We start from the raw sequence: 27808 nt of genomic DNA, 5'->3' as shown, positions 1-27808 counted from the left end.
ATGTCTATGGAGTACTCAACCACTTGCCCATTAATTTCACACGTAAGCTCTTCCATCGATCGGATCAACTGGGACCCTCATCACCATAACCAACGGAGTGCCAGTTCTTGTTATTCTGCCACTAATCCATAGCAGTTGTACTGTAGAAATGCTCACTAATATCTCTGCCAGTAAGACCCTACACATATAGGCATCACTGGTTGTAATGGCAGTGCTTTTGGATTTGGAGTAGAGACCCTTAAATGGGGACCGAGAGCTATTGCTGTTGGTTTCAATTACACTCTGACACACAAAGTCGCATGCAGAATTGGGTAGCTTCAGGTTGCTCTTAGGTGTTTCTAAATGGGTGCATTAAGGAAGAAGCAGATTGCAGGTGGAGGGTGAATGTGTACAGCTCTTTGTTGTTTTTCATGTGGAGAGGGTGCAAGCTGGAGCAGTCTGTCAGTGAACATGGAGTACAGTAGGACTTCTCTATCTACATATTTGACAAATTCTTTGAAACTATAAGATCTTGTGTGTGTGTGTGTGTGTGTAGCAACGGAGGTTTGGGTTTGGGGGTGTCCCCAAAAAATAAAACATCTGTAATTGCCTGTTGGAAACAAAAATAGAGAGAATAAGGAAAGAGCAATGGAGCTAAAACAAGGATTTGTTGAAATGAGCTCTATTCAGCCCCTCTTCATTTGTCTGGAATGATTTTTTGGAGTAAATTTTGCACGCACACACACACACACACACACACACACACACACACATGCATGTATGCACGCACGCACACACACACACACAGAGTGAGAGGGAGAAAAAGCAAGAGGAAATGAGCATTTAATTTCTCTTGCTCTGCTAAAGTTTCAATGTATGTATGTATTTATTTTACAAATCAACTTAGTAACACTAATGTAGATTATACTTTTAAGTCTAATTATACACAATTCTCTTTAAGAGGATTATTGAAATAACATTTCTATCATTAATAGCGTACATAATTGGTAGGTGTTTAATTACGAAAATAAAGACCATATACATAGGTATGCTATTTGTAGACAAACAACCATTATTGGCCGACAACTATATCAATGTAAAAGTGTAGGTCAGAGATAGTTGTGTTAGTCCATTTACTGCAAGTATTTTTTTTTCAAGTAGCTGAAGTATATGATAATAAGGCTTTAATTAATTAAGTTTAATGCAAGTGAAACAAACCCTGTGATATTTTGATGTAATTAGCAATTTTATAAAATACTAGAGTTCATTGTTTTAATAATGTAGATCTGTAATGAAAATAACCTTAATAAGCAGACTTGTGGCCTGGAGGTCAAACTTATTGCACTACATATATGTATGTGTGTGTGTGTGTGTGTGTGTGTATCATCAGAACTATCGTCATCATTTTAACGTGTACTTTTCCATGCTTCCATGGATCAGTGTTTTGCAAGATAGATTTTCTATAGTCAGATGTCCTTCCCGTTACCAAAACCTCATCTGTTTCCAAACAAGGTAATATTTCCCCATGGCCAGATCAGAATTCACAGAATATCTGAAATGAACGACACTGCTTGTAAGACAGTGGCACTCATTTACAACTATCACTGGAGACACAAACATACACTTGCTTATGCTTGCTCACACACACACACACACACACACACACACACACACACACGCACACATGTGCACACAAACACAGTGTGTGTGTGTGTGTGTGTTTAGTGTTAACTGTTGGGAAAAAAGTGTACATGATACCGTAGTAGGGATTGATAATTTATCTTATTTTGTTAAAGTCAGTTTTCTTGCTACTCTGAGTTTTACCTGTGAGTGCACAGGGTCTTCAGGCAAGTTATGACTGGAGATCAGTCATAGCTTGCCAAAAGATTCTAAAACTCAAAGTAGCAAGAGACTAACTCAGCCAAATTAAAATATATTATATGTACACATAGGCGCAGGAGTGGCTGTGTGGTAAGTAGCTTGCTTACCAACCACATGGTTCCGGGTTCAGTCCCACTGCGTGGCACCTTGGGCAAGTGTCTTCTACTATAGCCTTGGGCTGACCAAAGCCTTGTGAGTGGATTTGGTAGACGGAAACTGAAAGAAGCCCATCGTATATATGTATATATATGTGTGTGTCTGTGTTTGTCCCCCCAACATCGCTTGACAACCGATGGTGGTGTGTTTATGTCCCTGTAACTTAGCGGTTCGGCAAAAGAGACCGATGGAATAAGTACTAGGCTTACAAAGAATAAGTCCTGGGGTCGATTTGCTCGACTAAAAGCGGTGCTCCAGCATGGGTGCAGTCAAATGACTGAAACAAGTAACAGAGAGAGTAAAGAGTATACACACAACAGGCTTCTTTCAGTTTTTGTCTACCAAGTCCACACACGGGGCTTTGGTTGATATTGTTCATTTCAGTTTTTCTGTGGAAAACCTGGCTGGCCACGGAGAACTATTACTTTGCTTGGAATAGGCGAGGTTGGTGATAGGAAGGGTATCCAGCTATAAACAAAGCTACCACAACAAATTCTATTTGACTAATGCCAGCATGGAACAGTAAACTTCAAACAATGATGATGATGAACAGTTTATCAAACTCTTTTAAGAAATATATATGGTTTATCAGAAACATTATGTATAAAGGTGTAACATTAAATATTAAAAACTTGCTGAAAATTTTTGGATGTTCTTTTAAGCAATTTCAAATGTAAAATATTTAAGCACTTTCAGAAGTAAAAAAGAATCAATAAATCTTGGTAATTGTCATCATTATCATCATCATCATCATTGATTTAATGTTCTCTTTGCTATGTTTGCATGGATCAGACAGAATTCATTGAGACAGATTTCTGGGTTCCTTTCCTGTCACCAACCCTCACTTGTTTCTAAGCAAGGTAGTATTTCACCATGGCTTGACATGTTTGCATGGAAGATTAGAAGCAGGGGACACAGCTTGTGTGGTGTTGACACTTGTTTACAGCTGTTGTGTGACATAAAGAGAGGAAGACACAATCACTTGCCCAAACACCTACTCACACACAGGCTTCTTTCAGTTTTTGTCTGTCAGGTTTCAAATCCACTCGAGAGGCTTTGGTCAGCCTAAGGCCGTAATAAGAGGTGTTTGCCCAAAGTGCAATGCAGTGGGACTGAACTCCAAGGCATGTGGTTGGGAAGCAAGCTTCTTAATCACACAGCCTCAAAACCGTACATCAATGAAACTCCTTACTTTCAGTTAAACTCCCACAACAATAATTGAAGACTATAAAACACCCATGGGAACAACCATATGTAGATTAAGTGGCTTTTATTATGTTGTTGGGAAAGACTTTGACCTAGAAACATTATCTAAAATAAAGCATGTTGAAACATTCTGAAATGTTGTGATTTCACCCCAGTTCTAACAGTAATTAAATATTAATTAATTCAATACTGTTGAGACAAGACAATCAGGAAAAATAATTTCTATCAGTGTTTCAGTTTGTCCAAGTATACCGATATAGCTTTACAATCCAACTGAGTTAACGTTAAAAGACTGTAGAATATGTTGCAAATAAATTCAGCTATGAGATTCAATCAATAGAAAAGGTGAAGATAATGATAGTATAATAGCTAAATTACCACTGAAAGGAAATGCTGCTTTTACTGATCCTAGACGCTTGCTGCTGTAGACAACTAAATAGATTTTTTTAATGCTATGAATAAACTAGTGTATCCATGTGAATATAAAGCAAACAAATGCCTAAAATGTAGACATATTGGATAGTAACATGGATATACGTAGGCATTGTGCTATTTCTCTAAAGTTTTCCGATCATCCTGATTATCAAACGAGAACTAGTGCTACTTGTCTTGTGAGTGCTAACTTTGCAAGTATGCTTTTGTCACCATGGGTAATATCATGAAATATGGCATGCAAAAGATAATTTAACTTTTAATAAATTTATTGGTGCTGATGGCAAAATGATGAAATCATCATCATTATCATCATCCTTTAATGTCCGTGTTCTATGCTAGCATGGGTGAAATGGTACCACAAGAGCCCCATCTTGTGACTGTTTTGGCAGGATTTTTACAGTTGGATGCCCTTCCTAGCACCAACCACTCAGCAAAGTGGACTAGATGGTTGACAATCCTGTATCTGCACATGAAGTGTTACAAATGAGACATGCACCTCTTGGTTCATATGCAACTTGTCTCCATGGTTCCAATTCCTCTCTCAATAATCTCACATATACACAGTCACAGTGGTTTATTTACCTTTCACGATGAAGTAAAATTTTGGCAATATAGCTGTCGAGTTTCAGTTCGTTTAAAAGTTGTTTTGACTTGAACTTCCAGAACTTCAATGTTCTATCTGCTCCAGCTGTGACAGTGATCTGGTTATTGGCATCGACACTGATGCCAATGAATAATAATTTTCAAAAGAAAAAGTATTTATTACGTTAAAATTGAACAAAACAACTTTCTCATTTATTTATTTGCAATAGAATTGTTGGTGCATCAGACAAAATGCTTAGTGCTATTTCCTTCAGATTTTTACATTCTGAGTTCAAATCCCATTGAAGTCAACCTTTCCTTTCATTCTTTCAGGGTCATTAAAATGATGCTTTGTATCGAAGTTTAGAACAATTGTTTTTCTAAATTTTATCAACATAAAATCAAAAATTCATCTCTACAAAATCTGAACTTCTTCCATAATTACTCTGTCATTTACTTCTCCTTCTCAATCTTTGTGATTCTTTTCTATCTCTCACTATGTGGCTGTGTCATTGCTTTACCCATTGCTTGCCAGCAAGCCTATTATGCACACTCATCGTACACCTGTTACATTCACTCTCTCTGTATATCTCTTTTATTCTCTTTCCTTCTCTCAATATGATATAATACATGACTGAATAAATCTACCAACCAACATAATATACCAGCTATTATTAAATAGTGATATAACTTGAAGACAATCAAGTAACTTCTGCATTTGTGTACTTTACAAGAACGAACCGGTTTCAGTTTTAAAATTAGACAGATAGCCAACACTTTATTTTGAGCTTGTCAGTGATATGTAGTACCTTGGCAGTGTTGTTAGAGCATTCGATAGACTGTACTGAGACTTGCAATTGTGAGTTCAAATTGCACTGAGATCGACTTTGCAATTTAACGTTTCAGGATGAATTTTTAAAAAAAAGTAGTAATCTAGGCCGATGGCTTCCCAGAGCTGTAACAACTTCAGACCGAATGCCTTGTGGTATTCATTCCTGCTGTTTGCATTCTGAGTTTAAGTCCCTCCATGGCCTACTTGGGTGACAGACTTAATCCGTTGCCCAGTTTAACCATACTACCCGACATCTTGGGTACCTTTGGAGGAGGAGTCCACTCCATTGTAGGCCTTCAGGCCAGGTCTCTGGTTAAAGGGTATCTTCCTTCCTCATTGCCTCCTGTAACGAGTCGTGGACCTTGTTCTTTTGTCCTCACTAAGCAGTCACTTCCAGACCTCTAAAAACTTGCTCCCTCTTAATGAAACAACTGTTGAGTACAAAGCATAAGCTATGTGAAATCTATGCTTTGCTTCCTTCATTCTGAATATGTTGCTTCTGGGGGTCATTTTAGCTGATTGTATATATACATGGAAGTTGGTCCCACTTGGATTTACTGCAATGTAATAAACGCATTCATGTTTAACAGCCTATTATTAATCAACTCCTTAATTACCATTGGTTTATCGTTTAATGTTTACACATTGGTTCTCTATATCAGGGGTTGGCAAAGCAGTCAGTTTGATCCCTGGGAAGGTGTCTAGCCTAGGGGCTAATGAGCACATGAACTGATTTTGAGTGTTAACGATACTAAATTATTAGTTAACCAAATCTAGAAGACTGCTGCAATTTAAGGCTTAAACTAATTTCCAGCCAAATATCAATGCAATAACTAGTGTTCATCAAACAAATGATTCATAATAAATATTCCAACAATATCAATATGACTGAATTTTTATTGGTCTTTATCAATTTCGTTAAGCATTTTAATTAAATTTCTTTAAATATCTCTTAAAAAGCTGTAATGACAGAAAGAAAAAAAAAACAAAAAGGAATTATTGTTTTAAAATCAAGAATTTTTTTTTGTTAATTATACTTTTTAATTTTATTTTAGAAATTTACATGATGAGGATCAATAAGTTATCAATGATTACATGAAGGGGTCAATGATGTAAGAAGTTTGCTGACCCCTGCTCTAGATGGTTACATATTTGACCCAATCCTTGAAACAATGCAGTTCTTTTCTAAATTTTTAACCAATAGCCGATGTTGTATTTTGGTAATTTAATACCATCCAAAGGTAAATCATTTTAAGCTCTAGAGTTCTTTTTATTGTTGTAATTCATAATTTGTAGCTCTCAGTTTCCACCCATTTTGAGTATTTCATGTTTCAGAAGGTGTTGATTAACAAAGTTGTTTTATCTAGATTTTATACTGATAGGTGACCTGTTCTCCAACAGGCTCATACACATGTACATAGGGTTCTTGTGAAGGCATGTGGCTTAATGGTTAGGGTATTCAGCTCGCGAATGTAAGGTCATGTGTTTGATTCCTGGTAGCATGTTGTGTCCTTCAGCAAGAGTCTTTATTTCACATTGCTGCAGTCTCCACTCTGCTGGTAAAATTGAGTAGTACCGGTAATTCAAAGGGTCAGTCTTGTCACATTCTGTGTCATACTGAGTCACCCTGAGAGCTACATTAAGGGTATGCCTGTCTGTGGAGTGCTTGACCACTTGCACAGTAATTTCATGAGCAGGCTGTTCCACTGATTGGATCAACTGGAACCTTTATCGTTGTAACTGGTGGAGTGCCATTAACAGTAGTTCTATTGAATTACCTGCTCTCAAGTTAATGAGTAAGTTGACTGAGTATTCCACAGATACATGTGCTCTTAACGTAATTCTCAGGCAGAGTCAATATGACACAAAACTGTAATCTTTCGAATTGTGGGGACAATCCATCTTATGAGCTTCCATACAGTTTCTATCAACCCAGTTTTACTTGTAATGTATGCATCAGTCCGAGGCTATAGGAAAGACTTTTGTCCAAGATGCTATGCAGTGAAATTGATCCCGTGTCCTCATGATTACAAAGCAACCTTATTAAGCATTCAACCATATTGTACCTATTCCAAAGTCATTGATTTGCAAGTAAAACAAAACTTAGTAATTGATATAAAATACAATAAAAATAAGTAGTTGTTGTTGTTGTTTTGGACCTGTTATATTCATTTAAGTAGGTGGACATTCTTGTTGTACTTTTAGGTCTGTTACGATTATCTGTTGCAATTATAGTAGAACGGTGGTTTTTATACGTTCCATCATCTATTGTTTCTAAAGTTGTGCTATCATCGTTACTGTACAAGTTGTTGTTGTATTTGGTTAAGAGTTATGTTGAGTCTCAGATTCAGGAGGTTGAAATAAATGACTTGTTGAAACTGTATCATTCCCCATCAATATTTCAAATTGAATTTGATGAAGTAGCACAAGACTACTTCAATCTCCAGCACCTTTTCAACGAATGGATCTATTTTTGGTAGCCAAACATGTTTTTTAAGATATATTGATTTTCCAGAGGAAACCCAATCAGGAAGTGATTTTGTCAATGTCAAAGAAATTAAGATAAAAATCATCTGGACTTTCCAGTGGAGAACGATGTGTCAAGTTAATTACTATGCTGTGTTTAACCCTTTCGTTACCATATTTCTGTGGAAATACACTGCAGTTGTTTCAGCTAATTTTGAAAATAACGAAGAATTTAGAATAACTTTGTCATTATGAAGCTGGCGTATGGAATATAAATTAACTTGAGATTTTGATGGAAGATTTAAATTTAGATCACTTTAAAACAGGAAGTGTATGCTAGAAGAACCAGAGTGGATTGGTATCAAAAAAGTTAAAATTCCAAAAAGTAAAGTTCTAATATTTAGTAAAAGATGTGGGAGGTTTTTGTGCTGCTATTTTATAATGTTGTTTGTTTGTTTGTATAGGAGATAACTGAGTAGTTTTTCCATATCATTCATTTTGGCCATTTGATGAAGAATAGTAAGGTGTGAAAATTTTCCATCATCACTCTCTGAGTGGTTGGCGTTAGGAAGGGCATCCAGCTGCAGAAACTCTGCCAAATCAGACTGGAGCCTGGTGTTGCCATCCGGTTTCACCAGTCCTCAGTCAAATCGTCCAACCCATGCTAGCATGGAAAGCGGACGTTAAACGATGATGATGATGATGATGATGATCATTGTCGTTTAATATCCACTTTCTATGCTGGCATAGGTTGGATGGTTTGACTGAGGGCCAGCAAGCCAGAAGGCTGAACCAGGCTCCAATCCGATCTGGCAATGTTTCTACAGCTGATGCCCTTCCTAATTAATGCCAACCACTCTGAGAGTGTAGTGGGTGCTTTATACGTGTCACCGGCACGAGGGCCAGTCAGGCAGCACTGGCAATGACCACACTCAAATGGTGCTTTTTATGTGCCACCAGCACGTGCCATGTAAAAGCTACCTGTACTGGTGCCATGTAAAAAGCACCTGTGCTGGTGCCACATACAAAGCACCCAGTACACTCTGTAAAGTGGTTGGCATTAGGAAGGGTGTCCAGCTGTAGAAAGCATGCCAAAACAGACAAATGCAGCCTGGTGTAGCTCTCCAGCTTGCCAAATTCTGTTAAATTGTCCAACTCATGCCAGCATGGAAAACAGATGTTAGATGATGGTGGTGATCATTATCATCATGACCATGGTCAAGATCATCATTATCATTTTACCATCTACTTTCCCATGTTGGCATGGGTTAGACAAGAGTATGTTGAGACATCTCGATGTCCTTCCTGTTGCCAATGCCCCTCTTATTTCCAGGTGAGGTTGTTAGTCTCCTTGTTCATTGAACACCTAGCAGCCTTGTCATATCTTCTGAGGGGAACTGGAAACAAACAACACTGTTTTTTGTGGAGTCTCAAAACATGCCAGGGAGAGCTTGTATGTCCTTTTTTCATGACGCACTGCAAGCCATTGTTTACAAACCAGTGAACACGATGGAAACTCAAAACACACACACACATACACACACACACACGAGCAATTATGATAAGCACTCGTTTACACCTGTTGTTCTACACATACATTTTACCATTGTGGTCATTTGTAACTTTTGCACTAGCAGTTCCAATACTCTTTATATGATAGATCACTAGCCACTACACATTCTTTATTTTCTCTCCTTGTGTCTTTCTGTGTTCCTTTCTGTGGAAAGAGCGTAGGCTCGAAACATTAAAGAATTTTTCACTTCCTGAGCATTAAACTAATACATCTTCCTAACACTCTCAGAGTGGTTGGTGTTAGGAAGGGCATCCACCTGTAGAAACTCTGCCAGATCAGATTGGAGCCTGGTGCAGCCATCCGGTTCACCAGTCCTCAGTCAATTTGTCCAACCCATGCCAGCATGGAAAGCGGACGTTAAACGATGATGATCATGATCTGTTTGTTGTCTACCTGTCTTCGTCTTTTGTTTCTTTTGTGAATTCTTCCCTACACACACATATATATAATAATAATAATAATAATAATAATAATTAATTCTTGTTTTATTGGCCACAAGGGCTAATATAAATCAAAAACATGTAAGGACAAAGAATAAATAATTTGGACTAATAGGTTTAAGCCGATTAGTGTGTTTGAATATTGAGTAGAGCACCGGCACAGCTGAGGCTAGTTGTTGTCATCTGCAGTCATGGTACACTTCCTTTGGATCTACTTCAAAAACCCCCGAGTGTCACTTAGGGTAATTTACTAAATAACAGAAGATGGATTGGTAATAAACTTTAATACGTACAACGTACGTTTCAACCCATCCTGCTATTTGTCCTTTATGTGTGGGGCTCCATGCAACATGTTATGTTGCATGGGTTTTGCAGTCTGGGTCTCATCAGGTACATCGATGAAGTAACAACAAGGGAAATGGCACTCAAGATCTGTACTGAGACAAAACTTCATCGATGTACCTGATGAGACCCAGACTGCAAAATCCATGCAGCATAACATGTTGAATGGAGCCCCACACATAAAGGACAATAGCAGGATGGGTCGAAACGAACGTTGTACGTATTAAAGTTTATTACCAATCCATCTCCTGTTATTTAATAAATTATATATATATATATATATATATATATATATATACATATATAAAATTAATCAAAGTTTCTTAAAATTGGCTTTTATTAAATGTAAACCAAACTATTCTTAGGACAAAGGAACCACCAAGCATGAAAGATTCAACTTCTGTACCGTTGCCCATATATTTTTGCTTTTATATTCTCAAGAATGTGTGTGCATGCATATATATATATATATATATATATATATATATATATATATATATATATATATATATATATGCATGCACACACACACACACACACATACATATATGTATTACATTCATGCACATATATATATATATATATATATATATACACACACACATACATACTCTCGCAGTGGTTCGTGTTAAGAAAGGCATCCAGCTGTAGAAACACTGCCAGATCAGACTGGAGCCTGGTGCAGCCTCCTGGCTTGCCAGACCTCAGTCTAACCGTCCAACCCATGCCAGCATGGAAAACGGACGTTAAACGATGATGATGATGATATACACACACACACACATACATAAATTTGTTAAAAAGGAAAACAAACAACATGGCAAGACATCTCAAGTCATATATGTTGTTATTATTAAAACTTATTAAGCAATTGCTTAATAATTTTTAATAATAACAACATATATGACTTGAGATGTCTTTAACAAATTTATATCTGCTGTATCAGAAATCTACAATAGTTCCGTAGTTCCTTAACTCCTGTCTTGGTTACAAGCCTGGAACCTTGGTAATCTGTTCAGAAATTACCCAGAATACTCCTTTCCATTTAGATCACCTGTGAACTAAACACCTATATTTCGTATGTATATATATATATATATATATATATATATATATATATATATATATATATATATTTATATACACACGCACACACCTTCACATTCACACATACATATGATTACATACATACACACATATACATACCTGTATTTCATTCATATATCATCAACATCATCATATATCATCATCATCATCAACATCATCGTTTAACACCTGCTTGCCATGCCTAGCATGGGTTGGACGATTTGACTGAGGACTGGTGAACCGGATGGCTGCACCAGGCTCCAATCTGATATACACACACACACGCACGCGCGCGTTGTTGATCAGCTATGGTTGTGCATGTTTATTAATTCATCCCTGTAAGGAAGACATGGAGGAAAGTAAAGTGTTTAGTAGAGAGAGGGGTGGGGGCAGGGAGAGAAGGAAAAAGAGAAGCGAATGGTGATGGCTCTGTTGTTGGGCGATGTTTGTGATGTGACTAAACACCAATACTTAATGGTTGTTGCTACTTCATCTAATTAATATGAACAACTTGATAATTCTTGGTCGTAAATGCTTTCTGATGATAACAGTTGGCACGAACTGTTCCCATCATTAATCTTCTGTGTGTGTGTATGCATAGGTGCAGGAGTAGCTGTGTGGTAAGTAGCTTGGTTACCAATCACATGGTTCTGGGTTCAGTCCCACTGCGTGGCACCTTGGGTAAGTGTCTTCGACTATAATAGCCTCAGGCTGACTAAAGCCTTGTGAGTGGATTTGGTAGGTGGAAACTGAAAGGAGCCCATCGTATATTGATATTGATATTGTACCCCCTTTGGTCATGAATGACAATGGGATTGCACCTAGAAAGTTACCCTCCAAGGCACAAGTCCAGGCGTGGTTGTTTATGCAAGGCCAGCAGTCGCCCATGCATACCAGCCTCCCCTCTCCACACCACTGATGTTATCCAAGGGAAAGGCAAAGGGGCCGATACAGCTTGGCACCAGTGATGTCGCAACTTATTTCTACAGCTGAGTTAACTGGAACAACGTGAAATAAAGTGTTTTGCTCAAGAACACAATACACAGCCTGGTCCGGGAATCAAACTCACAACCTCACAATTGTAAGCTCGATGCTCTAACCACTGAACCATGCGCCTTCACATTATCGTATATATGTGTGTGTGTGCGTGCGTGTGTGTGTCTGTGTTTGTACCCCCTCCCACCATCGCTTGACAACCGATGTTGTGTTTACGTCCCCATAACATAGCAATTCAGCAAAAGAGACTGATAGAATAAATACTAGGCTTACAAAGAATAAGTCCTGGGGTCGATTTGCTTGACTAAAGGCGGTGCTCCAGCATGGCCACAGTCAAATGACTGAAACAAATAAAAGAAAAAGAAAAAAGTATATATATACACACACACACATACAGAACTAGCATACTTTATATATATGCTCCGTTGGATGTGTAATGTCAATGTGAATACCCGTCAGAGTGTAAGTATCTTGAGAGAAAAGCTGAACATTAGAAGCATCAGTTGTGGCGTGCAAGAGAGACGATTGCGCTGGTATGGACATGTGGTGAGAATGGAGGAGGATAGCTGCGTGAAAAAGTGCCACACCCTAACAGTTGAGGGAACCCGTGGAAGAGGTAGGCCCAGGAAGACCTGGGCTGAGGTGGTGAGGCAAGACCTTCGTACATTGGGCCTCACCGAGGCGATGACTACGGACCGAGACCTTTGGAAATGGGCTGTGCGTGAGAAGACCCGGCAAGCCAAGTAAGATCGTTGCCAGTGCCCCTGGACTGGTTCTTGTGCGGTTGGCACATGAGATGCACCATTTTGAGCGTGGCCGTTGCCAGTACCGCCTGACTGGCTCCTGTAGGATTTTCGAGCGAGATCGTTGCCAGTGCCCCTGGACTGGCTTGTGCGGGTGGCACATAAAAGACACCATTTCGAGCGTGGCCGTTTTCGTGCGGGTGACACGTAAAAGCACCCACTACACTCTCTGAGTGGTTGGCGTTAGGAAGGGCATCCAGCTGTAGAAACTCTGCCAAATCAGACTGGAGCCTGGTGTTGCCATCCGGTTTCACCAGTCCTCAGTCAGTCAAATCGTCCAACCCATGCTAGCATGGAAAGCGGACGTTAAACGATGATGATGATGATGATGATGATAGATGATTTTTACCTGTAAATCAGGTAATTTAGTCCAATGAAATGTTCAGATATGTTTTAAGTATTGAAGTATGAGTTAGTGATAAACTAGATCTCACTTGAACTTGGCCATTAGGTATGAGCTTTCGTCTTTGTTGTTTGGTAGGAATGATAACATTAGGCTGGGGTATCGTGGGAGATGATATTTGACTAATTCAATTATAAATGAATAAATGACCCCTTTTTTAAAAAGCATGATAAGCCTGTAGAAATTGTATGCATTAGAGGAAATATACATTATTGAATATAATAGATATAAAAACATTGATACAATATGAAAGAAAAGTCTGGGGAAATATTGCTGGTATTACAGAGGAAACTCAGCAAGTGAACTGTGCAACAAGCCATCTGGTTTGCACAGTAGTGACAAACAGCTTGGAGAAATGCGTGTGTGTTATATAAAGCTTAAAAATACCAATTACATTTTGTTTTGGGTTTCTTATTAATACATGATGTGACATGTAAAATGCACCCAGCACACCCTGTAAAAGTGGTTGGTGTTAGGAAGGACATCTAACTATAGAAACCATGCTACAACAGACTATTGGAGTTTGGACAGCTCCTGTCAAACCACTCAATTTGTGCCAGCATGGAAAAATGGATGTTAAATGATGATGATGATGATGTGGCTTGAACTCCACACATTGGCCTATCCAGGGATATGATTGTCATTCTCAGGATAGACCCAATCCTTTTGGTAACATGTTGTCCAGCACATATTTTTAATTTTAATATATATATATATATATATATATATATATATATATATATATATATATATATATATATATATATATATATATATATATATATATATATATATATATATATATATATATATAAGGATGAGGTTGTTGATATCACATTTATTTCATGGTTTACAGCTGCTTCATTGATGCATGGGTGACAAATCATATAAATTGGAAAATATGGAAAAGAGCAATGATACTGTCGTATTGGTTATATAATATTGATCATATAACAAGAACCTTAGTGATCTAGTCATAAGCTTTATGAACAAATAAATAAGGGTACAAACTGGATGGGTGTGCAATTTCTCCATAGTAAGAAAAATATTAACACTACCAACTGATATTGTTTGTCTCTGTTAATCATTACATCAGTATACCTACCCATTGGCATTCAAGCATTTTCAGAAGATGACTGTAGATCTCTCCTATTTACTATTGCATGTCACCCATGCGGCTAGAAATGGTATTAACCCATAAAGTGCTGGGATTTGCTCTTACATAGCATGGACTGCCGAGCACATTTTATGAAAATGAGACTACCATACACACATAAAAAACAAAAAAATAGTTTAAAAATCTTCTTAGTATATAATGGTGGCAAGTTTTACATCATCTGAAAAGTCATTAGTGGAACTATTAGTCTTCTTGCATTCTGGTGGGTATCGGAGCGTTTGAGTGACATTAGATCCCAACAAATGCCCATAAATTAAATCTATCTGGGCCAGTGTCGATGTGTGCCTGATGGCCATGATCGTGGCCCGTTGCGCTTTATGTGTTAAACCTAACTTCCTTATCTTTCTGACTTTCTCTCCTATTCACTGCACCATGTCAGTAGGTTGCATAGTTGAGACGTTGGATTAAATAGTTTATTACAAGCAGTTCTGTATGTCACTCGGATTCATAACTGAGACTATGGATCAAATACACGGGCTGCTGCAAAAGTTCACCGTTCTTAATGAATGTTTCAGTGGTTAACACACGGTATGCACCAGTCTGAACCATGATGGTAGCTGTAAAAGAAATGATAAAATATGGTGCTCCAGCATGGCCACAGTCGAATGACTGAAAAGTAAAAGAATATGAAGACACCATTAATATTTGCCTGACTTCACTTGCAGCTGGGTGCAGCAGATAAATTTATGCAAGGTTTTTTTCTGCCTCACCGTGTACTTGGCTACAAGCAGTTTTGTAGAATAACTAATTTAATTCCAAATGATGTTGGTGTTGACTTTGATTCTTAATACCATTAAGTCAATAAAAATAAATATCTATAATATATTAGGTTTGATTCATGGAGCTGTACTAAAATGTTGCTAAAGCTTTTCTGTCCAACAAAAAGAAATCTGGAGTAAAGATTGTTTGCCAACATAACATGGCAGTCCTCAAATTGAAGGAGTTGCCCATTTTAGCAAGTGATTTTTGGTCCCAAGCTTTTTTATAACAGCTACCTGAATCAAAGACAATTTCCCTATCAAATAAGTTCCTGCTGATTGTACCTAGTTCCCAAAAGAAATTTCCACTTGTTTCACCTGACGATACTACTGGTACTATGGTTTATGCACCATAGCATTGCAAAACTTGTATATATGCTTTTGCAAAATGTCTTATCATCTCACAGTCAAGACATTCTCATCATCATCATCAGCAGCAGCAGCAGCACATTCTTTATGGCCAAGTTAGATGGACGGACAAAGGCTTTTCACTCCTTCCTTATTGAAAACTTGTTTTTGACTGTACAAAAGTTGATTTCCCTACAGCAGCAACATAAGCATTACGATTATTTGTAACAATGCCACCCATAATACTAACAGTGGACTCTTCCAACTGTATTTGTAGAAATAGTATCCTGAAATATAAAGGTCTTCCCAGCTTTCTAAAACAAGGTAAAACAATGGTAAACTGTCTTTCAGTTGGTTTCCCAGTTAAGTCCTCAACAAAAAAAAACATCTTTGATAGCATCTTCTCCAAGTCATATAGAAATTTACAATATTTCCATATTTGTTTAAGAGAACTGACAAAGTCATTAAAAGATGGTCTCGGTTATTGTTTCAATAAACATAGTCGTATTTGTTCACTGAGTATATTTTTACTGTTTGTGTATTTGGAATCAATGAAATGTTCAGCTCTTGAACAACACATAATGTTGTCTTAGGTTTCCTCTTCTGTAATCTCTGGTCGAGTTCATTGTTGTCACTGACTTCTGTATCTCCCAGACTTAATAGAAGTAAATCCAATGTATACTTTTCATCTGGTTTCATAAATCATCATCACCATCATTTAACATCTGCTTTCTATGCTGGCATGGGTAGGACAGTTCGACAGGGAACTGGCGGGCTGCAGGACTGTGTCATGCTCTAATGTCAGCTTTGGCATGGCTTCTACAGCTGGATGCCCTTCCTAATGCCAATCACTTTATAGAGTGTATTGGGTGTTTTTTTTTCGGTTTTTTTTTTCATACCACTGGCACTAGTTAGGTTGCCGTGTATCTTGCAAGGTAGAAAAAATAGAGAAGGAAAAAGCTCCCATCATCATCATTTAACGTCTGTTTTCCATGCTGGCATGGGTTGCTAAGAAAATGTATTTGGGAGGGAAAGGTGGAGGTGAATGGCTGTATGCCAGGTGTTAAAAGGCAAAAGTACAGGTACATTATCTTTCAGAGTAAGAGGGTTGATTCTGAAAGATAACATAGCTAATTAAAATATTTTTTTAAATAAAAAATTGGTGTAATCTTTAATTTCGAGGAGTCAATATCCAATCATAGACACACTTCACACTTTAGAAGTTATTTCCTAATAAGTTGTCAAAGAACTTACATACTGGACTCTTATCTCACCTTATTCAACTGTTACTAATTAACTTCACAATTATAGAATAATTATAGACAATTATAGAATAACCAGTAGAAGTAGAACGAATAGGTTTCTTCTCTAAATTGTTTCAAATATCAGCAGTCTTAGTGAGAATATCATTCTTGATATAAGAATTTTACTTCTTTAAACCCCTTTGTACCATATTTCTGTCGAAATAAATAATTTTGATTTCAATTGGTTTTGAAAATAATGAAGAATTTAGTAAAATAATTTAGTCATTATTAAGCTGGTGTTTGGAACATAAATTAAGAAATTTCAATGGAAGGTTTTAATTTAGATCACGTTTAGCTTTTTGTTAGCACATTTCTGTTGAAATCCACTGACTTTGTTTCATTTAATGTTGAAAACAATGAGAAATTTACTAAAATAACCTTATGGTTAATCTGGTATTTGGTACATAAATTAGCATGGAATTTTGATGGAAGGCTTTAATTTAGATCACTTAAAGATAGGAAATCTGTATCATAGAACTGGGGGGGGGGGGGGGTCAGGCAGGTTGGTATCAAAAGGGTTAACAGAAGTGTTTCTGTAGATAATTCTCTATAAGACTAAGTTTAGAGAGCTGTTACTTCTTTTAGTAATAAGATGCTTTTTCTCTGCAAAAAGGCTTGCTGTATGAAATACGCACAGGAACTTTGATGGGGAAATTGTATACCTAAGATGTGTTGGGGCTGGAGAGAAAGGAATCAAGTATGATTCATTTGATGTGTAAAAGTAAGAAAACTAATGATGTTGTTATAGAGTTGTTGTGATGAATGCTGGGCAGAAAAGTGTTACATGATGACAGTTGAAGGTAGTTGAGGAAAACATGGACATTATGAGATTAGAACTTGCATTGCTAGGATATACTTGGTTTTTGTATTTGGTTTGCAAGATTCTTGATGTGAATTTATGTTGAAACAAATCTTGTGTCTTGGGAGGGTCAGTATGCCAATAATAATAAACACACATACTGGTTCAGTATCACTTCTTTATTGTTAGTCAATTCATTAAATATCTAACCAACTAACTAATCAATTGTTTGTTTAATGTGTTTGTTAGTGAAAGTTCTTCCATTGCTGTTCACAAACCTTCTCAGTGACTTCGCCGCTCTTTTCAAGGTGTTTTATTTGTTTTATAGAGAATTTTGTGAACAATGGCATTGTTGCTTACAAGTTTCCAATGAACCAACAATTGGGTCACTGCATTTACTACAGCTAGAATAAATGATAGACTGCTTACATGAATTTTAGTCACTTCCTTCTTGCCTTCATGACATAAAAGATCTGTAAAGATCATTTTTACTAATTAGAATATTAGTATTTGTCAAGTCCACCATGAGCCTCTTTGATTCCAGACCATGATTCTAGGTCTCAAGCTTTTCCTGTTACTCTTCCTTATTTCAGCAATGGGAGACAAGTCATCCTCTTATAGAAGTTTTTACCTGATCCCGAATTCTGTGATTAAGGGTTTGCAGAACCAATGTGAAGAGTAAAGGGCTCAGAATGGAGCCTTAATGAATATCTACTACCACCTCAAATTCTTCACTGTATGTATTATTGGTTTTTCTAAATCAACAAAGTGAAGTGCTGCTATTTAATTTTGGTTAAATAATTTACATATTGCCTTATGGAATATGGAATTATTCTACAGTTCCTGCCTAAACTTCAAACTGAACCATGTTCTTTAAATTTTCTCTCTTGACTTGCCTTACAATACTTCATTACCTATTAATGTCATTCCATTTGAGGATACCACTTCTTCTGCCACAGGAGTTTATTGGTAGCCCCTAAGTCAACCCTGGCACCGTCAAATCTATAATCAAAAACATTCCAACCATGATCATTCCATCTTTTATTCAGAGATAATGTGTCAAGGACTACATCATCCAATGTATCTCTTTGATTGTTTTTTGAAGATGGTAGGGTGTTATTTGAGGGAGATTTGGCTGCTATTTCTGACAGGTCAAATGATTGTGTGGGGGCTACCATGTTGACTCAGTTTCATAGATGTTAATAATGGTGGTGGTGGTGCTGCTGTTTTGCCGCTTCTTGAAACAGATGGCTCTTAGGGAGAATTTGGTTGAAACTATACATTTGACATATTTGAATAAATACTTAAAATCCAATATTTTTTCCCTAAATTGTATCTTGCTGGCAACCACACACACACTCACACACACTCACTCCTGCATATATTTTATTAACCACATATTTTATTAAAATATTAATATTTTATTACAATTGCTTCAATGCATTCTTGTAGTTCTTCAAAGGCCAGACTTTAATAACTCTATAATGCCTTGAGTACTTCCACAAGTTATGGTCTACTTGATCAGTGATTGCTCTCTATATACAATGAGTGTGTATATGTGTATGAGAGAGAGGGAGAGAGAGAGGTAGGGGATAAACAAGGGTTACATACCTAAACTGTAGTTCTATTCAGTCAGTCCTTTAGTTGACTAATGCACATCAGTATTGTGGAAAGGAGACTTTCCTTTCCATCATACTCACTTGTAGAGTTCACCACCATTTTAACTTATCATCCATGTCCCACTCGGTTTGTAATCCCAGGTATTTCACATAAATTAACATATATAAAGACTCTGTTCACTTTCAATATAAATTTTAGTGGATACTTTTGTGTTTTTGTACCATTTTTGCATACTCGTATACATTTATCATCATCATCATCATCGTTGTTGTTGTTTTTATGTCCTTTTTTTTCTATGCTGGCATGGGTTAAATGTTCTGGCATATTTTCTACTGATGGATGCTCTTCCTGTTACCAACTCTTACCTATGTGATGTTTTCTTTCCACTCTCCCCACACATAGAAAGTGATGGGCCATGAAAAACTGAAAGAATTTTGCTTACTGGAGACTGTAAAGGAAGACATTGTTTTGTTCAGGTGTTGTTAATGAGGACATGTGAAAACAATGCACACACACACACACACACACACACACACCAAGCTTATCAGTTTCTGCCTACCAATTCCATTCACAAAGGGTTGATCAGTCCAAGCCTATAATGGAAGACATTTGCCCTAGGTGTCACTCTATGAGGTTGAACCTGAAACCATGTAGGTGAAAAGCAAACTCCATAACCATGTAGACATGCCTGCACACACACACCTTTCAACCTGTATATCGTACTTAATGCAGATACATCATGGAAACCCAAATTTAATGCTGTATTTGTTCAGAGATGTTTTTTCTTGAAGGTATACACTGTTAAATAACTGCAAAGTGGTTGGAGTTAGGAAGGGCATCCAGTCATAGAAACCATGCCAAAAGCAGATATTCGAGCACAATGCAATCTTCGGGCCTGTCTGATTCCATCAAATTGTCCAGCACATACCATCATGGAACATGGACATTAAAATGATGATGTTGATTACTGTATATTCATGTAGGAGAATGTTAGAATCGCACATAGATTGCTGTTGTGGAATAACCAAGCAAAGATCTGTAAAATTATTGAGGGGCTGACAACACTGTACCACTTAGCCAATACTGGATTCAATTTTCAAACTATCCATTGATATCGTCCCTGCTCATTACCAAATTGTGATGAGGTCATACATATTAATGTATCATCATCGTCATCATCGTCGTTTAACGTCCGCTTTCCATACTGGCATGGGTTGGACGATTTGACTGAGGACTGGTGAAACCAGATGGCTGCACCAGGCTCCAATCTGATTTGGCAGAGTTTCTACAGCTGGATGCCCTTCCTAACGCCAACCACTCAGAGAGTGTAGTGGGTGCTTTTACGTTCCACCGGCACGAGGGCCAGTCAGGCGGGTACTGGCAACGGCCACGCTCAAAATGGTGTATTTTACGTGTCACCTGCACAGGAGCCAGTCCAGTGGCACTGGCAACGATCTCGCTCGAATGTCTTTTCACGTGCCACTGGCACAAGTGCCAGGAAGGCAACGTTGGAAACGATCAACGGCCATGCTCGAAATGTATGGTTTTAGTTAATCTTTATTCCTATTATAACTTACATTTGTTTGTTGATGATCATTAATAAATTACATTAATCTATTTTAGTTTCATTCTGGTTCATTTTGTTGCGACGTGTCTGTGAAACTGCAACACTTGAAGCTTTTACTCATAACCTTGGTAATGTTTCGTTATGTAGTTTACACGACAATGTTATAGTTAGTATTTGTTTAATTCCAGATCTGTCCTTATTGAGCAAGCCTATGGTCAAAAATCTTCCAGCTGTGACCATCTCATCTATATATTTTTTTTTGAGAGATTGAATATCCATTGTCCTGTTATTAATATGTTGAGTTGTGATTAGGTCAAGAGTTCACAAAGAAGACCGTTGTAAGTTTGGAATTGTAGTAGTAGTAGTATAGGTACAGGTGTGGTTGTGCGGTTAAGATGTTTGCTTCCCAGCCTTATGGCTTTGGGTTCAGTCCCACTGTGTGGTATCTTATACAAGTGTCTTTTACTACACCCCTGGGCCAACCAAAGCCTTGTGAATGGATTTGGTAGAGAGAAACTGAGAAAAGCCCATTTTGTGTGTGTTTTTTGTATCTCTTTATCCTGGCATCACAAAATACTCATGAGCATCACTTATACAAGCAGTGTCAATCATTTCCAATATTTTGTGGGAAAAAAAGATAAAAGGCAAAGGAAAAATGGGTTATAGGTAGATATTACTTTGCTTGGAAACAGGTGAAGGTTGGCAACAGGAAAGGTATCCAGTAACAGAAAATCCGCCATCAATACAACTTTTTCTGGCCCATGCAAGCATGGACAAGTGGATGGTTAAACAATGACAATAACGATAATGGTGGTGGTGTTGGTGTTAGTTTAACTGGAGGTCAGCTCTGAGCAAGTGGACGTATGATTGAAAGGCATTCCTGTTGTAATCATCTTGTTTTACTTTTCAGAAACTGTAAAAGAGAAAAATGCAAATGGAATATATAATTTTATAATTTAATTGAGTTAATTAATTGTTACTTTACTGTTAATTATTGACTCAAGATTCTTTAGAATAGTGAAATGAAAAAGTACAGAAAATTATATTTTACTGGGAAAATATTTCATAGTGGCAAGAATTATAATGAACCGTTGTATGGTATAATTTCATCCATAAACCTTCTCTTTATAACTGGAAAAGAGGATTTGTACTAAAAAATTAAGTTTACAAAAATAATGAAATTTATCAATTATCTTACTCGTTACTTCTCTAATTAGCAAAATGAATATTTTCATTTTAATTGAACTTCATTCTTTGGCTTTGAGAGTTTAGTGTGGTATGTGTTGTTGTCATAAGAATTTGTAAACTTTGGGAGACCATAAAATAATTCTTTTTTGGAATGTTGGATCTCGAAGCAGATAAGCTATAAATAAAAGTTAGGTCAAAAACCCTTTGACTTTCTCTATCTAAAGAATTTTTTAACCCAATATTTGGACACTATTATTTGTAGCTTACTTGCTTCAAGATCCAGTGTTCCAAAAAGGATTATATCGTCGACAGATGAGAGTCATCAGCTTTGGGCGCTGGAAGTGCCAGATCACATGATTTCATTCTGCTATGGGTTCTTCAATGACAGATGTCCAGCAGCACAATAACAGCTGAATCTCCTGTCAACGATATAAATCTCAGTGTCTCTTCAGGCACTGGTGCCACAAATAGCGATTGGGTTTATTAAGATATAATTAATAGTGACAGAAGCAGTATCAATAGCAAAAGGTAATCTTGATCTCTAGCTTAACGTTAGACCATAGATCCAACCCAAATGCTTGCAACAGAGTGGACCCCACTAAAACCTCTAAAGATCAGGTGATGATGTCAATGAGATGTTGAAAAATGAAGGAATGACACACACTGAAAGTCTCAGCAATGGTAACAATATGTAAATGGATTTCTTCATTTTGATGATGAATATGTAGTTAGGTGGTTTATGATGCTTAATAATTAAGTAAGCAGTTGTGTTAATAGACAAGAATGACCACACAATAGATATACGTTACCATGCATTTATTATGTTAAACAGTTTATATATGACAAACATACAAAGAATATGTTTATTACCGGCATAATGCCTCTCCCAAGGTTTAATTGTATTTCTTTCAACACACGTATCCACATCAAGAATCTTGCACACGAAATACACATACGAAATATACAAAGAATATTTATGTCATTAATAAACATTTCTGTAAGGATGTAGGTACTGTAATCCCTCGACTATCGTGAGTGTTATGTTCCAAACCCCCCATGAGAAGTGAAAATCCTTGAAGTAGAAACAATATTGTACTGTATATATTTTTTTTTTTATGATTTGTATATATTTATTTTATTATAAATGCAAAACAACACCACGGAGGAATTGATGTGAGCGTAAATAATAAACCGCAATAGGTGCGCCGCGATATGGTGAGGGATTACTGTAGTACTTAAAGCTTTACAATATGGAAAATAAAGAGACTGTTCTTGTTAAATATGTTCTGTGACATGTGTCTGTTATTAAATAAAGGAAAAAGAAGATAATTATGTAGAATGATGTTGTTTGTGTATGTGTGTGTGTGTGTGTCAACATTTAAATAGAAAGATAATTACCTTTGTTGAACATTTGTATACACCATATGTTATGTAAGGACAAGCAGATGGAAGTGGAAATGTATCACACAGAACAAAGTTTGGAATTTGAGTTGGATCTGGTGTGGGGGTTCAAATCACCAGTATTCCATAGCCTTTTGGCAAGACTTCCTAGAACCTTCAAATTACAGTTTGGCAGAAAGCATACACAACTTTCCTTTAACATTTGCTGTCCTTAGTTGGTACATGCTGGCCATTGCTGATTGACTCGTAAATGTGAGTGTTCCGTTCTCTCAAGGAGCTGGTCATACCCTTTATGGTGATGTAAGTAGATTGTAGTTCTAAACAGGAAACCTGAGTGAAGTGGTTCAAATCTTGGCCAAAGCCTCATCATCATCATCATTTAACGTCTGTTGTCCGTGCTGGCATGGGTTGGACAGAGCACTAGTTTTTCAATGAACTGCAATACCTACTCATTGTAACAGCATGTAAGTGGCTGCTGGTCCTTCAAATTACAAGTACAACCAATCTGAGAGGCTTCACACAGTTTCACTCAGGATTATGGCACTTAGCCATGACTGCATCTTTAAAAGACATTCTAAAGATCGGTTGGTGGGAAGTGTTCTGTAGAGTGACCTTTTCCCATTTTGCTCTCATTTTCTTATGATTGACACAAATTTAAAACAGCAATAACTCTACTTAACGTGGAAATGAAATCTGCAGGAGGGGTATGTGGCCCCTGTCAGTATAAGCTCTTGAAAGGCCAAAAAGTGAAGGCCTGAATTGGAACCTGACCATACTCTTTTACTCTTTCACTTTTTTACTTGTTTCAGTCATATGACCGCGGCCATGCTGGAGCACCACCCTCAGTCGAGCAAATCGACCCCAGGACTTATTCTTTGTAAGCCTACTACTTATTCTATCGGTCTCTTTTGCAAAACTGCTAAGTTACGGGGACTTAAACACACCAGCATCGGTTGTCAAGCGATGTTGGGGGACAAACAGATACAGAAACACACATACACATATATATATATATACATATATATGACAGGCTTCTTTCAGTTTCCATCTACCAAATCCACTCACAAGGCTTTGGTCGGCCCAAGGCTATAGTAGAAGACATTTGCCCAAAGTGGCACGCAGTGGGACTGAACCCGGAACCATGTGGTTGGTAAGCAAGCTACTTACTACACAGCCACTCCTGTGCCTATAATAAATAATAGCCATGATGATAAATAATAAAACTGTGTGCTTTCTTCTCCAATGATCTTCAGTCCATTTGATACTAACCAGCCTGAGATTTACTCCTGCTTCTTCCATACAAGCTTCTTGTTTTAAAGTGATCTCAATGAAAACTTGCCATCAAAATTTCATGTTAATTTTATGTTCTAAACGCCAGCTTAATTATGATAAAATTATTTCACTAAATTCTTCATTATTTTCAAAATTAATTGAAACAAAGGTTACGTATTGCAATAAAAATACTAAAGGGTTAAACCAAACCTCTTTGAGATATTTTATGTAGTTATAATAATATCATATAAGACTTCATTTAATTAATATGCTTTAATAATTAATGTAGTAATTATTTAAGATCTTAAAATATCTTCATTAATCAATAAATTGAAGATGTGGTACATTCTGTATGTTCCTTCATGTAGATAGGATCTCAGTATTAATTAATTCCTGTTCACTATAAACCATTTCAGTTGGTTTTGAAAACGTAAGCAAAACTGAACACATTTTACAGTTGACATCAGAAACTATGCAAATAAGTCTTTATTAAAGATGTGTCTTGTAATGAGTTCAACTATAAATAATAGCTTATAATATATTGGTGGCAAACTGGCAGAATCGTTGCTGCACCTGGCAAAATGTTTAGTGGCATTTCGTTTCTCGGTTTCTATTCTGAGTTCAAATTCCACTGAGGTTGACTTTGTCTTTTGTCCTTCTGGGGTTGTTCAAATAAGTACCTGTTGAGTACTGGGGTTGATGTAATAGATTTAACCCCTCCCCTAGAATGACTGACCTTGTGCCAGAATTTGAAACTAATATATTCCTTTCTACTAAAGGCACACAACCTGAAATTTTGGGGTAGGGGGGCCAGTCGAATACAGTGATCCCCAATGCTTAACTAGTACTTATTTCATGAACCCCGAAAGGATGAAAGGCAAAGTTGACCTCGGCAGAATTTGAACTCAGAACATAGCGGCAGACAAAATGCCACTAAGCATTTCGCCTGGTGTGCTAACGATGCTTGCTTTCTCATTTGAAACTAATACATTGGCTTCAAAACAAATCCTTGGATGGAAAACTTTGATATTAGAATATATTAAAATCATTATTAAAGACATTACCAGCCTCTTGTAATTTAGTTATTGATGAAAGAAAGACAAGAGACTACTTCAGTGCAATTTGTAGCACATATGTCTGGTTTATAGATGTTGCATGGTTCAAGTCCCACGGGAAGCTTTTTGACTTTTTTTTTTCCACCCAAGAGGTTTTTAATCCACTTTATTATTATAAACAGTTATTTATAACTGAATTCACTTAGAGACATATCATTAATAAAGTACTCTTTTACAGTGGGTAAGAATATGTCAATAAAGCATAAAATAGATACAGACCAACTGATTGCTTGGTCCAGATTGAATTTCTTGGATCCAACGTCTTAATTGTGGGAGATGTAATCCAGTTAAACAAAGTATGAAACACACACTGGTCGAGCTAATCAGAATAAAGATAGAATTAAGGATAGACAAATAGTGCTTTAGGCATCAAAGCATTTATAAATAAATTACACAAATATATAAAGCAGGAAGATAATCCGTGGTAGAACTTCATAAATAGGTTCATTTACATATTTCTCAATCTTTCGACATTGGTCTTCTTGGAATCTATATTTGATGCATTTACTTAGCAATAACTCATTTTTCTGCTAACCCACTCTGTTTTCTTCATTTTCTCATAAATTCTACTATTTCAGTTTGATATTTGAAATCTATTTTATTGTGTACTATCAGATGAATTTTATGATGTAACCTTAGAAATGCAAAGTTTGTTCAGAATTACATTAGAGTTTTATTGTTCTATGTATATTTAATATTTTGGGAAAGACAGCAATGCATAATCGTTTTGCATTTTGATTTAGTCTTGCACTCTGTGTGTGTGAGAGAGAGAGAGAGGTAGAGAGAGAGAGAGAGATAGAGAGTATTTTGCAATATTGTATTGTTAGATTAGGAATGTATGAGCAGTTTGATCCAGAAGTGTAAGAATAGTTTTAAGAGGAGAGATAGAACTTCATCATCATTGTTTTAACATCCACTTTTCCATGCTTGTATGGCTGGACTGAGTTTATTGAGGCAGATTTTATACGACTGGCTGCTTTTCCTGCTTGCAATCCTGACCGGTTCCCCTTGCCCAGACATGTTTTTGCAGAATATTGGAAACGAAGGACACTCAATGACTGTCACACAATGCCAAGAGTAGACCCCCCCCACACACACACGATGGTCTTTTTCAGTTTCTGTCTACCAAATCCACTTGCAAGGCTTTGTTTGGCCTGGGGTTATAGTAGAAGACTGCCACCCAAAGCACCATGCTGTGGGACTGGACCCAAAGTGCCATGTGGCTAGGAAGCAATTTCTTAACCACATGGCCATGCCTGCACCTATTGAGATAAAACTTCAATACTAAAAGGTATTAAGGTCATCATTGCCATTAGTACAGACATTTTAATCCCTTTTCATTACCAGTTTATTGTATTTAGTTATTGGTCTCATGGTCTATAACTCCTTTTCAATTTCATTGCTCATAATCAACAATATCTGATAATGCATTTTACCTAAAATTTAAGGAGTCTTAGCTTGGGTTGCCTTCCTGGTTTATTGGTCCCTTTTATTATCTTTAATCTTTAATTTAGAAGAAAATCGTAATGAAACCAAATTGGTTTTCAGGAGTTTCAGTAAAATTTAAGAATACGGTCATATTTATTCGCATATCTAGAGTCTATATCTGTCTGTCTGTCTTCATCATTATCATCATCATCATCTCCATTTAACATCCACTATTCTATGCTTGCATGGCTCAGACAGAATTTGTTAAGGCAGATTTTCTACAACCAGATGTCTTTCCTGTCACTAACCCTCACCTGTTTCCCAAGCAGAGTTGTATTTTACCATTGCTAGACATTTTTTCACAAAAGGTTGCAGATGAACAACCTCACATTTACAACCATCACACAATATCTATTGACAGATGAGGATAAACATATACACACACACACATACAACAGGTTTCTTTCAGTTTCCATTTACTATGGCCACATATAGAAGACATTTGCCCAAGATGTCATGCAATGGGACTGAACTCAAGGCCATATGATTGGAAAACAAGCTTCTTAACTACATAATCATGTCTGTACCTGTAGCTCCATCCGTGTCTCTATATATAGAGACATGGCCATGTGGTTAAGAAATTTGCTTCAC

General features: G+C 37.0%; 1 protein-coding gene across 2 annotated transcripts in view; it reads left to right on the top strand.

Annotated features, from left to right (window-relative positions):
* The window catches only part of LOC106880951 (uncharacterized), a 71326-nt gene that overhangs the window by 16974 nt on the left and 26544 nt on the right, over nt 1-27808 (top strand). The window contains exon 1 of one of the 2 annotated variants that reach the window (XM_052976204.2): nt 18160-18302. The exons of the other annotated variant lie outside the window; for it this stretch is intronic. Coding sequence (XP_052832164.1) covers nt 18270-18302 — 33 coding nt within the window. The 5' untranslated portion in view covers nt 18160-18269. Of the gene's footprint in view, nt 1-18159; nt 18303-27808 lie in introns of those variants that run through there. 2 annotated transcript variants of the gene reach the window in all.

This window comes from Octopus bimaculoides, chromosome 1, assembly GCF_046866305.1.
Source record: "Octopus bimaculoides isolate indiv1 chromosome 1, ASM4686630v1, whole genome shotgun sequence".
NCBI classification, from domain to species: Eukaryota; Metazoa; Mollusca; class Cephalopoda; order Octopoda; family Octopodidae; genus Octopus; species Octopus bimaculoides.
The sequence above is the reverse complement of the archived record's forward strand: the minus strand, read 5'-3'. Positions and strand labels throughout refer to the sequence as shown.